At 45.6% G+C, this 13606-nt stretch overlaps 1 protein-coding gene across 2 annotated transcripts in view; it reads left to right on the forward strand.

Annotated features, from left to right (window-relative positions):
• Window positions 1-13328, forward strand: part of Aar2 (AAR2 splicing factor homolog (S. cerevisiae)) — a 19770-nt gene extending 6442 nt beyond the window's left edge. Inside the window, exons 3-5 of one of the 2 annotated variants that reach the window (XM_013011074.1) lie at window positions 1036-1265; window positions 10548-10639; window positions 12278-12362. In XM_013011074.1, coding sequence (XP_012866528.1) covers window positions 1036-1265; window positions 10548-10598 — 281 coding nt within the window. In that variant the 3' untranslated portion in view covers window positions 10599-10639; window positions 12278-12362. Of the gene's footprint in view, window positions 1-1035; window positions 1266-10547; window positions 10640-12277 lie in introns of both variants that reach the window. The other variant, XM_013011073.1, reaches the window with a different exon arrangement.
• Window positions 13329-13606: the final 278 nt, after the last annotated feature.

The raw sequence follows: 13606 nt of genomic DNA on the forward strand, positions 1-13606 counted from the left end.
CGGCTTTTTTCTTTTTGCTTATGTGGTGCTGAGGAATCGAACCCAGGGCCTCATGCATGCAAGGCAAGCGCTCTACCACTGAGCCACCTTCCCAGCCCCGTAACTAATATTTTTTAGTGCTGCTTTATGCCAGGTATAATTCTAAATGCTTTACATGCTATGTATCAGTTCTATAATCTTCAGTACAACTCTCAAATAAGAAAATGGAAGCATAAATTCATTATACAACTTGCCTAAGGTTGCACAGCTGCTAAGTGGTAGAGCTAAGATTTGAATCCAGGTAGTTTGGCTCCAGAGCTCAGGCTCTTAGTCCCCAGGCTGCTCATAGAGATTAAATCAAAGTCCTGTGATTAAATAAACAGGCTAGCCCTGAAATAAGAACTCATGAATTTTCCTGTTCTGGGAGGCTCTAGGAGTGTTTCTGCCCAGCAGGGAGTTGTTCTGCCTGCTCGTTGTTCACCTTGCAAAGCATTAAATATTCAATCTCGAGCAAGCCCCTGACCTCCTCTATAAAAGGGGGTCAATACCACCTTCCGTGGTCTCACTGGGAGTTGGGTTGAGGGCTGTGTGGTGGTATAATGCAATGTTTCCTTGACCTTGAGGCGGGTCATCTACAATGAATCGCCTGGGGAGCTTATTAGGGTTATAAATCCTCGAACCATTATCTCTCCTCAACCCAAATCTCTGAGACTGAAGCAAGCTTCTACTTCTAACAAGCTTCTCCAGTAATTCTGATGAATAGCCGGGTTTGTGTCCACCTTTTAAAGTGCCAGACAAATACTAGGACTTGCTCCTCTGCAGGCTGACTTTACATAAATCCCAAACCACAGTTTGAACCCCCACAATTTGAATTTATGGCAGTTTAACAAACATGAACTAAGCACCTGCTTGGTGCAAAGTCCATGTTAGCCTATGCTAGAATGACAAGGACAGACATTCCCATTGCTGAGGTCAGTGGAACTGGTGGTCTTCTGAGCCATGTAAGCCCACTGGAAGTTCTTGCCTTTGAGGTCATGGCTCCTCTGTATCTTGCAGGTGAACTCCAGTTTGCCTTTGTATGCTTCCTCCTGGGCAATGTGTATGAGGCATTTGAGCACTGGAAGCGGCTCCTGAACCTTCTGTGCCGGTCAGAAGCAGCTATGGTGAAGCACCACACACTCTACATCAACCTTATCTCCATCCTCTACCACCAGCTTGGCGAGATCCCTGCTGACTTCTTCGTGGACATTGTCTCTCAAGACAACTTCCTTACCAGTACATTACAGGTGAGCATTCTGTTAGCTGATGCCCAGGTGGGTCAGAATGATAGCAAAGGTTTAAAGCGCCCCAGACCCTGATGTTTCTTGATTGCCGTTCCTGATTTTGAGATGTTTCCTTGTTTTCTCCTTTGTTGAAAGTTTCTCTCTATCAAGGAGCCTTTTGGGGGGATAGCCCTTGCCACGCCACCCCCTGCCCGTCGCAAGCCCTCTCCTCTTCTTTCCCCAGACATCTCATGCACTGTGAGACTTAGAATTTGAATCTTTTCTATTTCTTTGGGTTACTCAGTATTGTCGGGTTTTTTTTTTTTTTGGTGTTGTTTTTTTTTTTTTTTTTGGTTTTTTGTTTTTTTTTTTTTTTTTGGTTTTTGGTTTTTTTTGTTTTGTTTTTTTTGCCAGTCCTGGGGCTTGAACTCTGAACTTGGGCACTGTCCCTGAGCTGCTTTTGCTTAAGGCTAGCACTCTCCCACTTGAGTCACTACTCTAGCCTTTTCTGTGTATGTGGTACTGAGGAATCAAACCCAGGGCTTCATACATGCAAGGGTATCACTCTACCACTAAGCCACATCTCCAGCCCCTGTCGTTTTTTTATTACCATAATCAAATATGAGACAGACTAACAGTGAAAAGCAGTTTCACAGTTCTGGATGCTGGAAGTCCAAGGTCAGGTGGACTAATCAGTTTGGCCTTTGTTAGTACCAAGAGCATCTTTGCAGGAGGAAATGCATACAGGAATCCAGTTCAGTCCTTGTAGAGCTAACAGAGGTCTGTGAGAACCACATTAATCCTCTACAGGGGTACCACCCAGTGGCCTAAGGACCCCCCACCAGGCTCCACCTCTTAATATCACCACACTGGGGACAAAACTTCTAGTACATGAACCCTTGGGGAACAGACCACAACCAAGCCAGAGCCTCAGCTCAAAGCAGCATCTCTCCCCCTCTTTCCCCTTCTTTCTCCCTCCCTTCCACCTCTCTGAGCTGCTACAACCCAGTAGAGCAGAGTTTTGAAGCTTGTTATTCCCACAGAAACATCTGCAGCTCCTTAGATCTCATTTAAGCATTAAAGTAACTTTGATTTCCTGTTCAAACAAAATGTGCCAGTTTCTACAGAGATTCTCTGACAGAAAAAGTGAAATTTGCTTTTAACTTAGCAATTAAATTTTCATTATGAGTGGTAATTAGGGAAGGAGCTTCAAACAAGTTAGATTCTTCATCCTGTGCTATTTCCTCCCTTTGCGAACAGATTAGTTCCCTTTCTGTACTTGGGACAGCCTTTGTCACTTATGTTTTGTAACTTTCTTTCCCTGTGAGAGACCCCAGAGGCCTACTCCATGCAATGTAGTTCCTTCCCCTCTCTTACCCCCCCACCCCCCTGCAACCAATAGCATTCAGTAAATGATGTTCGGTTTCACACACTGTGCTCACCACACTATATGGGTTCTCAGAGCAGATTGTTCCGGATTTACGAATGGAAAAACAGACTCAGGAAAGTTAAGTCATTTACTTAAACTCACAGTCTGTTAAGCGTACACAGTCTTGAGACTTGATTGTTTGTGCTGATGGCCTGAAATACTGAATATAGGAACCTCCCAGGAAGGATTCCTGGTGGAAATGGATGGAGACACCACCAGTAGCCTATTTCTCAGAAGTGCAAAGCAGTTTTCTAAAATGAACTTGCTGTTGGAAGAGTCCCTTTGAGTAGGCAGTTAGCTGGAAACTGGCACTAGAAAGACTTTTACAGATTGTGATGATAAATCTATCAGCTAATGACTTGAACATGGCATAATCTAGAAGAATTATAAAACTACCCTTTAATTGGTTCTTAATTGAACAAAGAAACTTAATCTCCTCATTCTTCCTCAGTGGAGACCTTTCCACAAAGATACTGTTGTGGGTTGTGGGGTAGTGTGAGAAGCATCACCTGACTGGCCTCAGTCAGTGGCTACAGCCTAAGGAAGAGAGGGAGGGAGTGCTGTCACACAAACGGGAGATCTCCCTTGTCCATGGTTATCCTGGCCACTGTCCTGAGCATTCTTTGCTGAGGCTTTGTTACCAGCAGGGATTTTAAAGCAGAAAGACCCAGCCAGATTTCGAGGTGCTCAGATGGGTTGTACAAAGCTTGTAGTTAGAAAAATTCTTTTTGAGCTTTTCACCAAGAAAATTTGATACTATGTTTAGAAACCTTAAGAACTCATGCCTTTAAAAAATACATCAACAAGCCGGGCGCTGGTGGCTCACGCCTGTAATCCTAGCTACTCAGGAGGCTGAGATCTGAGGATCGCGGTTCAAAGCCAGCCCGGGCAGGAGAGACCGTGAGACTCCTATCTCCAATAAACCACCAGAAAACCGGAAGTGGCGCTGTAGCTCAAGTGGTAGAGTGCTCGCCTTGAGCTGAAGAGCTGAGGGACAGCGCCCAGGCCCAGAGTTCAAGCCCCACGACCGATAAAAAAAAAAATACATCAACAAAAAGTTGAGCATCATTTATATAGAATGTTCTGAAAGTGTTAAGGAGTGCATGTAGAATTAACTAGGGTTCCTGCCCTCAAGGGATTTGTTGTTGACTAAGCACCAGCTGTATGCAAAGCTGTGCTTTAGAAGTGGAAAAGAAACTGTGAGCAAGTCATACAGAGGCCCCACAGGGGGAAGTGAACAAATGAATTAACTAAATAACTCCAGAGAGCAGTAAATGTTTAGAAGGCAGCATGGTCCCTGCCCTGGCCCTGATGTTTCTGCCTCTTTTACGAGGCATCAGTATTTGTCAGCCTCCACACTTAGGCCCTTAGCCCATCCATCCATCTCCCACATTGCCACCTGAGCTGCTTCAAAATGTGGTTCTGACCCTTTCTCTTGGCTTCTCATTGCCTAGGATTTAAAAGCCCAAACATTTGGTTCCAAGGCCTCAGCGTCCTGGCTCTGATCCTCTTCTCCAGCATCCCTTCCTCCCCTTGTTCTTCCCATTGAGTCAGTGTCGGTAGCCCCCCTGTTGGGTTGCACACAGGCCATGCTGTTTCATGCCACCTTCTTTTCTCTTACCTGCTTTGTACTCACCACTAGCATATAGAACAGTTTTGCTTCCTGAGTTAATGTAGTTTCTCCCTGATTTGCCCATTGAACCATGGGCTCTTTATACACAAGACCGATTATTTGCTTATCTGGTTATTTTCAACAACTTGTTAAGGGCTAGCACTTATCGTACTTTGTGTTATTGGTTGTTTTCAGATGGAAAGATTTTATAGTTATGTGGCAATGTGAGTATGCTAAGGGTCAGTAGTGAAGTCTTATCAAATGATATTAGGAGCACCAAAGAGGGAGTAATGGATTCTGACTGGTTGAGATCTGAGGGTATTTAGGACAGGCCTTATGTCAAGGGAGGCATTTGGCCATGAACTTAAGGGATGACTGGAGTGTCAAAAGGCACAGTGTGGACAAGGATATTATAAGGGTGTTTTTTGTTTTGTTTTGTTTTAAAATGGAGAGCTACGTGATGCCATCTGATAGAGAGAGTCCAGTTTTCCCCCACTCCCACCCCCTCCCAGAGGCCTTCACTCAGGGTGTTTGAATGATTCAGCCCTTAAAGCTTCTTCAGCTCCCTGCAAGTGCTCTGGCCCCAGGTAGTCAACTAAGTGCAGCTGGCTTCCTTACTGAGGAGTGAAAATGGCTACTGCCTACGGACTGGGCTTTGTGTTTGTATGGGTAAGCACTTAAAGACATTAAAACTGTCGTATTCACGTGGGGAAAATCAGCCCTGTAATGGCTTTGGCCTTTTTTTTTTCTTCAAGCTTTCCTATACGGGGTACTTTTGAGTAGATGTCACTGATTTTTACAAATCCTTTGGATTTAGCATGAATAAAAACTCTGTAATTAACTTGAAAAAACTCTTTGTTTTATAAATTTATAGTTTTTTCTTCTACTTAAAGTAACTTAAATCATCATAATTTGTTTAAAGCCTATGATAGGATAATCTGAATTTAATAGTATGTTAGAGTTATGTACAGAATAAGAATTCTTACTGCTAGCTGGGCACTGGTGGCTCATGCCTGTAATCCTAGTCACTCAGGAGGCTCAGATCTGAGGATCACAGTTCGAAACCAGCTTGGGCAGAGAGGTCAGTAAGGACCCTTATCTCCAATAAATTACTCAAAACAGTTGGAAGTGGTGCTGTGGATCAAGTGGTAGAGCACCAGCCTTGAGCACAGAGAGGCTCAAGGATAGCTCCCAGGGCCTGAGTTCAAGCTCCAGGACCAGAAAAAAAAGGAATTCTTACTGCTGATTACATAGCATTTATTCAGATAGTCTTATAACTTGGTTTCTTTGCTAGTCACTGTAGGCCATAGATGCTTTCTAGCTTCCTGTCTTGTCAGTATGCTGGATGCTAGTGTCCATCTCTAACTTTAAAGAAAACATTGACTCTGCCAATAATTTCTGTGCTATTTTATCACAGCACAAACTAGTGCATTTACCTGACTTCTGCCACCAGCTGTGCCCTGTATTTATTCAGTGTGCCTTTTCTCTTTTAGCCCTCTCAGCAGTGTGGGAAGTTGGGTATATAATCCCCTGAACAGGTAAGGGAAGAGACTCAGAGAGGTTACATTATTTTGTCCATAATTACTGAGCTAGTGGATGAAGGGCTAAGCTTTGGATTCTGAAGCTGGTGTGGGCCGCCCCATATGACTAGAGCGCCAGATGAACCATCCCAGATTCTCTAACTGACCTCAGAAGATTGTGGGAATCATCCCACAATCCCTGCTTATCACCTAGCTGGTTGGTTAGTACTGGAAAGTGATCATCTTGCTTTTAGTACCACTTTCTAGTAATAAAATGGTCTACATGACCAAAAAAAAGAAAAAAAGAAATATTCCTTTGTAGCCAGGTGCTGGTGGTTCACGCCTGTAATCCCAGCTACTCAGGAAGCTGAGATCTGAGGATCACAGTTCAAAGTCAGCCCAGGCAGGAAAGTCTGTGAGACTCTTATCTTCAATAAACCACCAGAAAACCGGAAGTGGTGCTGTGGCTCCAGTGGTAGAATGCAGTCCTTGCCCTGAAGAGCCGAGGGACAGAGCCCAGGCCCAGAGTTCAAGCCCCATGACCAACAAAAAATAAAAAAATAAAATGGCCTACTTCTGACCAGTTTCATTTTGAGTCAAATAACCATTTGGGTATTGAAAGAATGGACAAGTTTCTTCTTTTTGATATAACCACAAATAGGATAAGATAGAGATACTTAGTGACCCTACCTGAATATTTCTAATTTTTCAAGGTAACCTTACTCAATTTATTTAACTTTGGTTAAAAAACAAAAAAAGCTTTCACATTTATGATTAATTTAAATTTTTATAATAGACTCAATAGCTGGTACTTTTTAAAATATTTAATATTAAGAACACCAGTAGGTATGGTTTTTATTTTAGATAAATGTGTTTGCCAAATGTGGTCATCCTTTTTCAAAAGTATTTTTTTAAATATCTAGGATTCATCTGCTAAAATGAAGATGATTCATTTCTCAGTGATGTTAGAAAATGTTTACTTGGTTTCACCTTAGTGAATAAAATAGCCAGATCATAATAAATTTTCTAAAGAAGACATAAAATTATTCTGAAAATAAAAGAATCAGAATAAATTATTGCTTGAAAACTAAGTACAAATCTTCAAAGATCTTTTCTGATTTGCTTTAAAAAATATCAACTTTGTGAAAGAGAGTCAAAAATAGCCGAGTAGATTCCTGGAGTGAGGGAAGGTTCGACCCAAAGGACAGCACTGTCCAAAGCCCTCACGGTGGTCTGGGCTTCCATACTTGGAACTGAGTTCCAGAATACAAATTGAAAATGTCTCTCAGGATGGTCACGTGGCTATGTACATTTGTCCAAATGAATTAAACACTTAGAGTGGTTGAATTTGTGTTCAAATTGTGCCCTGATAAAGTTGATCAATTTAAAAAATCCATTCTGGCTTGTGCCCTGGGTTCTAGAGTCCTACAGAGGTCACAGCTCCACAAGTACTTATCGGTGCCCACAAGGCGCTGATGGAAATGAAATATGTGGGACACTTTGGTGTTGGTGGAGAAATGGGATTCAATTAAGATACCTTGTACTGGAGCTTGCTCAGCATTTCTGCCTATGTGGTACAGCACACCCAATGTCCTTGTCTGTACAATGGGAATAGTAATTTCCTGTCCTACCTGTCAGGTTTGTAGTAAAGATTCAGTTGACAGATACTTTTAAGAAGATAAAGCACTTTTCAAGTTAGAAACCTTATTTTTTAGACCAAATGCTTCTTTTGGACCTGCCTCTGATTGATTTTACTCTCAGGCATATTGGAGAGTGGGTGGGGAGGTGGGTGATGACTGTGAATCTGCCTTATCCCATCCTCTCACCTCTGGCTGTTACCAAGTACAGGGGCACCCTTCTGTCGTGTTCCTACCAACTCAGTGAGCCTCTTGTGGGCCCAAACTCTATATCAGTCCTGGGCGAGCCATTGGTAATTGGACTGGTTCTCTGTGGTGTAGACCACTACAATACAGGCACAGTATGAAGTCCTTAGGGAGGCCTTAGTGTGGCATTAGAGGATCAGAGGTTCATTTCATCCTGGGCTTTAACAAGGGCTTGTCCCAAGGGGTGGCCTGAGAGCCAGTAGCATGTACAAGTCACCTCCCCAGGATATGCCTCTTCTCCCAGCACCATCACATAGCTATTGAGCAGTTATTTGGTGGCAGGCAGTGCCTGTGCAAATGAACAAAAAATAGATTTCCCTTGACCTGTGGTTCTTTTTAGTCTTCTGTTGATTGAACATGTTAGGTCAGACTACCAGGAGTGTGGGAATTACTGCCTTGAGTTGCTTCCTCTTTCTTGGATGAGCTCAGCCCTCAGTGACCTCTTATCTAACTGAGTATGAGACCATGGCCAGATAACACTGGTCAAGGCGAAGCACAGAGGAGCACCTGTCTCATCTTGGTCTGAGGAGCCTGAGCTGAGCCTGAATCACTGGTAAAAGTTAGCTAGGTTATGGAGGAGAAAGCAGGAGGTGGAAAGTTGTCTAAAGAGAAAGAAAGGCATGTGTGAACAGAGGAGACAGTTGAGTGTTCTCTGTGCTTGGGAAGCTCTGCTCATTGTGGCTGGAGCAGAAGGATTGTATTCAGTTTACTGAGTAAAAAAAGGTACAGAAGAAAGTTTTTTTTGCCAGGCACCAGTGGCTCATGCCTATAATCCTAGCTACTCAGGAGGCTGACATTTGAGGCTTACAATTCAAAGCCAAAGCCAGCCTGTGTAGGAAAGTCCATGAGACTCATATCTCCAACAAACCACAAGAAGACTGGAAGTAGCTCAAAGTGGTAGAGTGCTATCCTTGAGCTGAAGAGCTGAGGAACAGCGTGCAGGCCCAGAGTTCAAGTCCCACGACCAACCGCCCCCCCCCCAAAAAAAAAAAAGCTTATTTTTTGTCAGTCATGGGCCTTGAACTCAGGGCATTGGTGCTGTCTCTAGGCTTTTTTGCTTTTGTTCATTCATCCCAGCAAGCTCCCTACAACTTGTAAGGACAGACCCATCGGTGCTTAGGGCTTCCGGAGCTAATGCAATGGGAAAGAAGGTGTCTCTGCCGCCTGTTCCAGGCCAACTCAGGGTTCAGTTGTGCTCCAGGGCAGGCTTCATTAGTTGTGGACATCCTGGCTTTCCCCACCACCCTTTTGCCATGAAGATCACACAGCCCCTCTAATTAGTTATTGATCTGGCATTCTATTATGGCTGCATTCCTGTATTTAATCGATTCCCAGTTAATGAAGCCTAATTCTGTATACCCACTCTCTCACTCTGTCCCTCCTGCCACTGCTACTGCTGTGACAGAATGGCTTCACACAGACCCTGCAAATGAGCCTGTGTCTCACTCCTCCTGCCAGCACTAGGACGGTGGAGAGCCGGGTGGGAGGAGCATTGTGCATGGAATCTGCTGCTAAAGGAAACCTCTTGCCTTCACTAGGGTCCCTCCATGCAACCCCAGCAGGCCTTTCATTGGTTTACAGGTCTGCTGCATGGCCGGCAAAGAGTTGCTTCTACCCTATATCTTTTTTTTGGTTCTGGTCGTGGGGCCTGAACTCTGGGCCTGGGCGCTGTCCCTCAGCTCTTCAGCTCAAGGCTAGCGCTCTACCACTTGAGCCACAGCGCCACTTCCGGCTTTTTTTCTTTTTGCTTATGTGGTGCTGAGGAATGGAACCCAGGGCCTCAGGCATGCAAGGCAAGCGCTCTACCACTGAGCCACCTTCCCAGCCCCTCTACCCTCTATCTTTTGGGACAGGCCTGTAGGATAACAGGTGGTAGTCTGGGAAAACCTGTTCCTTCTCTTCTGGATAACTTCAATGCATTCATTTAACTCCTTTCAGCCTCTATCTATGTCCTTAAGACACACGTTCTGGCGTATTTTCCCAGAGCATGCTGAGGATCCTCTGTGTAACTTCTTCAGTGCTGTTATTCTTAGAGTGAGTTGGGAACTAGGACAATCTGGAGTACCTTTCAGATGTGGAGAAAATTGCTGTTCTGTTCCTCACTCTAGGTTTGTATTAGATGAAACAATATGTGAGAACATCAAAATAAAGGATAGGCAGGTAGGTGCTGGTGGCTTACACCTGTCATCCTAACTACTCAGGAGGCTGAGATCTGAGGATCATGGTTCAAAGTTAACCTGGGCAGGAAAGTCCACGAGACTCTTTCTCTAATTAATCACCAAAAAGGTTGGAAGTGGAGCTGTGTCTCAAGTGGTATAGTGTTAGTCTTCAGCACAAAAGCTCAGGGACAGTACCTAGGCCCTGAGTTCAAGTCCCAGGATGAGCACCAAAAAACAAAACAAAGAATCAGTGTCTAGATTATAAAGAACTGCTACAACTCAACAGCAAAACAAGCCAACTTAAGCAGCAGGCCAAGAGTGGGAGAGTGCGTGCCTAGTGTACATAAAGCTCTGGGTTTGACCCCATTACCCTGAGGGAAAGGGAGTGGGGGTAGGCAATGGACTGGAGTGGACACCTGGCCAGAGAAAATGCATATGAAGCCTATAAACAGGAATCGTGTCTCATTTTCTTGAGTGGCTGTTGTTTACAAAAGCAGAAGACTACAATGTTTGTGGTCAGGGTATGGTGGCAGGAGCCCTGCGTATGCTGGAGAGGGTGATGCCGTTGCAGTGGAGTACTGTGAAGCAGCACAGCACCTCCTGAACAATGACACAGAGCAGTTCCACTGCTGAGTTGACACACAAAAGGACTAAGAGCAGGGACTGCAACAAGTATTTGTAAGCCCTGTTCCTGTGTTCGCAGTATTTAAAAAGTACAAACAACCCCAGTGGCCAGCAACAGATGAACAGATAAACAAAACGTGGGACATGTATATGCAGTGGCAGGTTATTCAGGTTTGTTGTTTATTTGTTAACGTAGGCTGGCCTCAGACTCAGGGCCTTCCTGCCTCCTTCTCCTGAGTGCTTAGATTACGGAGTGTGCCTGTTCATTTCTGAAAAGGAAGGACATTCTGGCATGTGTTAAAATGAGGATGAATCTTTTTTTTTTTTTTTGGCCAGTTCTGGGGCTTGAACTCTAAGCCCAGGGGTGCTGTCCCTGAGCTTCTTTTGCTCAAGGCAAGTGCTCTACCACTTGAGACACAGTACCACTTCAGGCTTTTTTTGAGTAGTTTATTGGAGATAAGAGTTTCCTGCCCAGGCTGGCTTCAAACTGTGATCCTCATATCTGAGTAGCTAGGATTACAGATGTGAGCCACCAGCAGCTACCTGGCAAATGGGGACGAATCTTGACAAATAGAATATGATTCTTGTCTATGAGATTCATAGCCCAGTCAAACTCATAGAGACAGGGGCTGAGGGAAAGAAAGTATGAGGAAATTGTGTTCTATGGGGACATTATCAGTTGGGGAAGAGAAAACTGTCTAGAAGTAGATAGTGGTGATGGTTCCTTAGCAGTGTGAATGTACTTTATGCCACTTAGCTGTACATTTAAAAGTGAATTAAAGCCCAGCCTACGATCATGCCTGTAATCTCAGCCACTCAGGAGGCTGAGATCTACGAGAGTTGCAATTCCAAGCTAGCCCCAGTGAACAAATACACCAAACTCTTCAATTAACCAGTAAGCACTGGAAGTAGAAGAGTGGGTCAAGAGTTAGAGTGCCAGGCATGACTGAAAAAGCCAAGCAGAGCTCGAGAACCTGAAAATTTACCCACCAAAAAGTGGATTAAATGGTAAGAACCAAAAATGAACATCAGCCAGGTGCCTGTGGCTGGTGCCTTGAATCCAGCTACTGAGGATGCTGAGATCTGAGGACTGTGGTTTAAAGCCACCCGGGGTGGGGGGGGGAGGGGGGACGGGACACTGGGAAGGTGGCTCAGTGGTAGAGTGCTTGTCTCTCATGCATGAGGCCCTGGGTTCGATTCCTCAGCACCATATAAACAGAAGGAAAAAGCCAGAAGTGGGACTGTGGCTCAAGTGGTAGAACACTAGCCTTGAGCTGAAGGACTGAGGGACGGCACCCAGGTCCAGAGTTCAAGCCCCACAACCAGCACACACATCCCAAAAAGAACACCAGAGGTAGCTTGTAAGGTGTATATGTAAGGGGAAAAGAAGACTAGAGCAGCAATTCAGTCTCATTGGCAAGGGCTCTGGGACCTTGTAGGGTACAAGGGCTTGTGTGCCACCCTCCAAACCTTTCTTAGTTCCTGACTAGTTTAGTTACTGTCTCTTCCTCTGTTAACTGCCCAGGTCCCTCGTAGATTTCCCCCCAGGGGCAAGGCTGTGGTGGTGGCCCCACTGGACCTACTCTCTGTGGGGCTTCTCTGCCCAGCATAGTAATTTTCCATTCCAGTCCTGTTCCAGTGTCTCAGCTGAGTTTGGGCCTTCTTTGGTTTGGGGGGCACCGCAGGTGTCTGGGTTTATGCCAACAGCAGCTGATCCAGCACCCTAGATAGCTGAACACCAGGAGGAAATTTCCACACCTTTCTTGGCCTCTCTGTTCTCAGGAGTGACTTACCTTCTGTTCTTTGTAGGTTTTCTTTTCCTCTGCCTGTAGCATTGCTGTGGATGCCACCCTGAGGAAGAAAGCTGAAAAGTTCCAGGCCCACCTGACCAAGAAGTTTCGATGGGATTTTGCCTCAGAGCCTGAGGACTGTGCCCCAGTGGTGGTGGAGCTCCCTGAGGGGGTGGAGACCAGCTAACTCTGGGGTGCTCAGGCCATGAGAAACCCCTTCCTGTACAGCGGCAGCCAGGCCCCTCCACTCACCATGACCTGTGCCCGGACCAGAGATCCTGCCAGCTATGGCACACATGGAACCAAATTTCTCTCCTTCAGAGGGCCCAGATGAGACCTGCCTCAGCAGCCTGATTCCTGCTGATGAGAAACTGAACCCAAGTCCAAGAGGACTGGTCACTTATTCCATAGTATGATTTAAAAAAAAAAAAAAAGATGCCCTGGAATCTGAAGAGTTAGTTGGCCAATTTTTCAGTTAAATACAGGGTTGTTGAAGGCAGAGCTAGAGCGTGTGCCTACCTGTTAGGTGGGTGTCCATGGCAGAAAGCAGGGCCAGAAAGTCCTCAGGTGCCTTTTCCCTTAGGTGCTATCCCCCTCCCACCCTGTCCATCCCACCCAGGCCTTGCTCAGCAGTGAGACTCGGCAGCCCTCCCACGTGTCCTGTTTCTCACCAGACCCACCACAACTGTTTCAGATAACTGAGATATGACAGAAGGTTCTTGCCTGGGAAGCAGGCTTCTTAGGCCCTGCGGAAGTTTTGTGCCTGCTGTTCCAAGCCACAGAGATGACCTAATTAGCCAGAATCCTGCCCTGCTGCGGAACTAGCCGTCGTTGGGGGCCTGAGGGCCCGCCCATCATGCCATGTGGGTGGAGTTGTCTCTAAATGGGCACAAAGGCCTGCCACTCTGGCCTCACACTTTGTATGGCACTCCTGAAAATGGTGCCATCCTTCTCCAAGGCTGGGCTCGCAGCATGTCTGTGGACGAGAGTCCCGCTGGTTAAGACTTCATTTCCTCTTGTTTCCTTGGAGATGTTTTTCCAAGAGCATAGTGTGCATTAAAGTCTTGGAGATGAAACTAATCTTCTCTGTGAGTCTCTCTTGCAGTTAATCTGCCCGGTCCTGAGAGCAGCCAGCCTTCTGTCTATGGATACACATTTCCCTGCAGAGTGCTCGGGACGCCCAGCCCTTCATCCCTGGAGGGGCAGGTATTGGGGACACATGTACCCTGGAGCTCCCCAAAGCCCGCCCATGAGGACTACCTGGGGAGCTTGTTAAAGTGTAGGTCCTGAGGCAAGCTACAGTGTGGATGAACCCTAAAAACAATGTGTCAGGTAAAAGACACAAATC

This window comes from Dipodomys ordii, unplaced genomic scaffold, assembly GCF_000151885.1.
Source record: "Dipodomys ordii isolate 6190 unplaced genomic scaffold, Dord_2.0 Scaffold13, whole genome shotgun sequence".
NCBI classification, from domain to species: Eukaryota; Metazoa; Chordata; class Mammalia; order Rodentia; family Heteromyidae; genus Dipodomys; species Dipodomys ordii.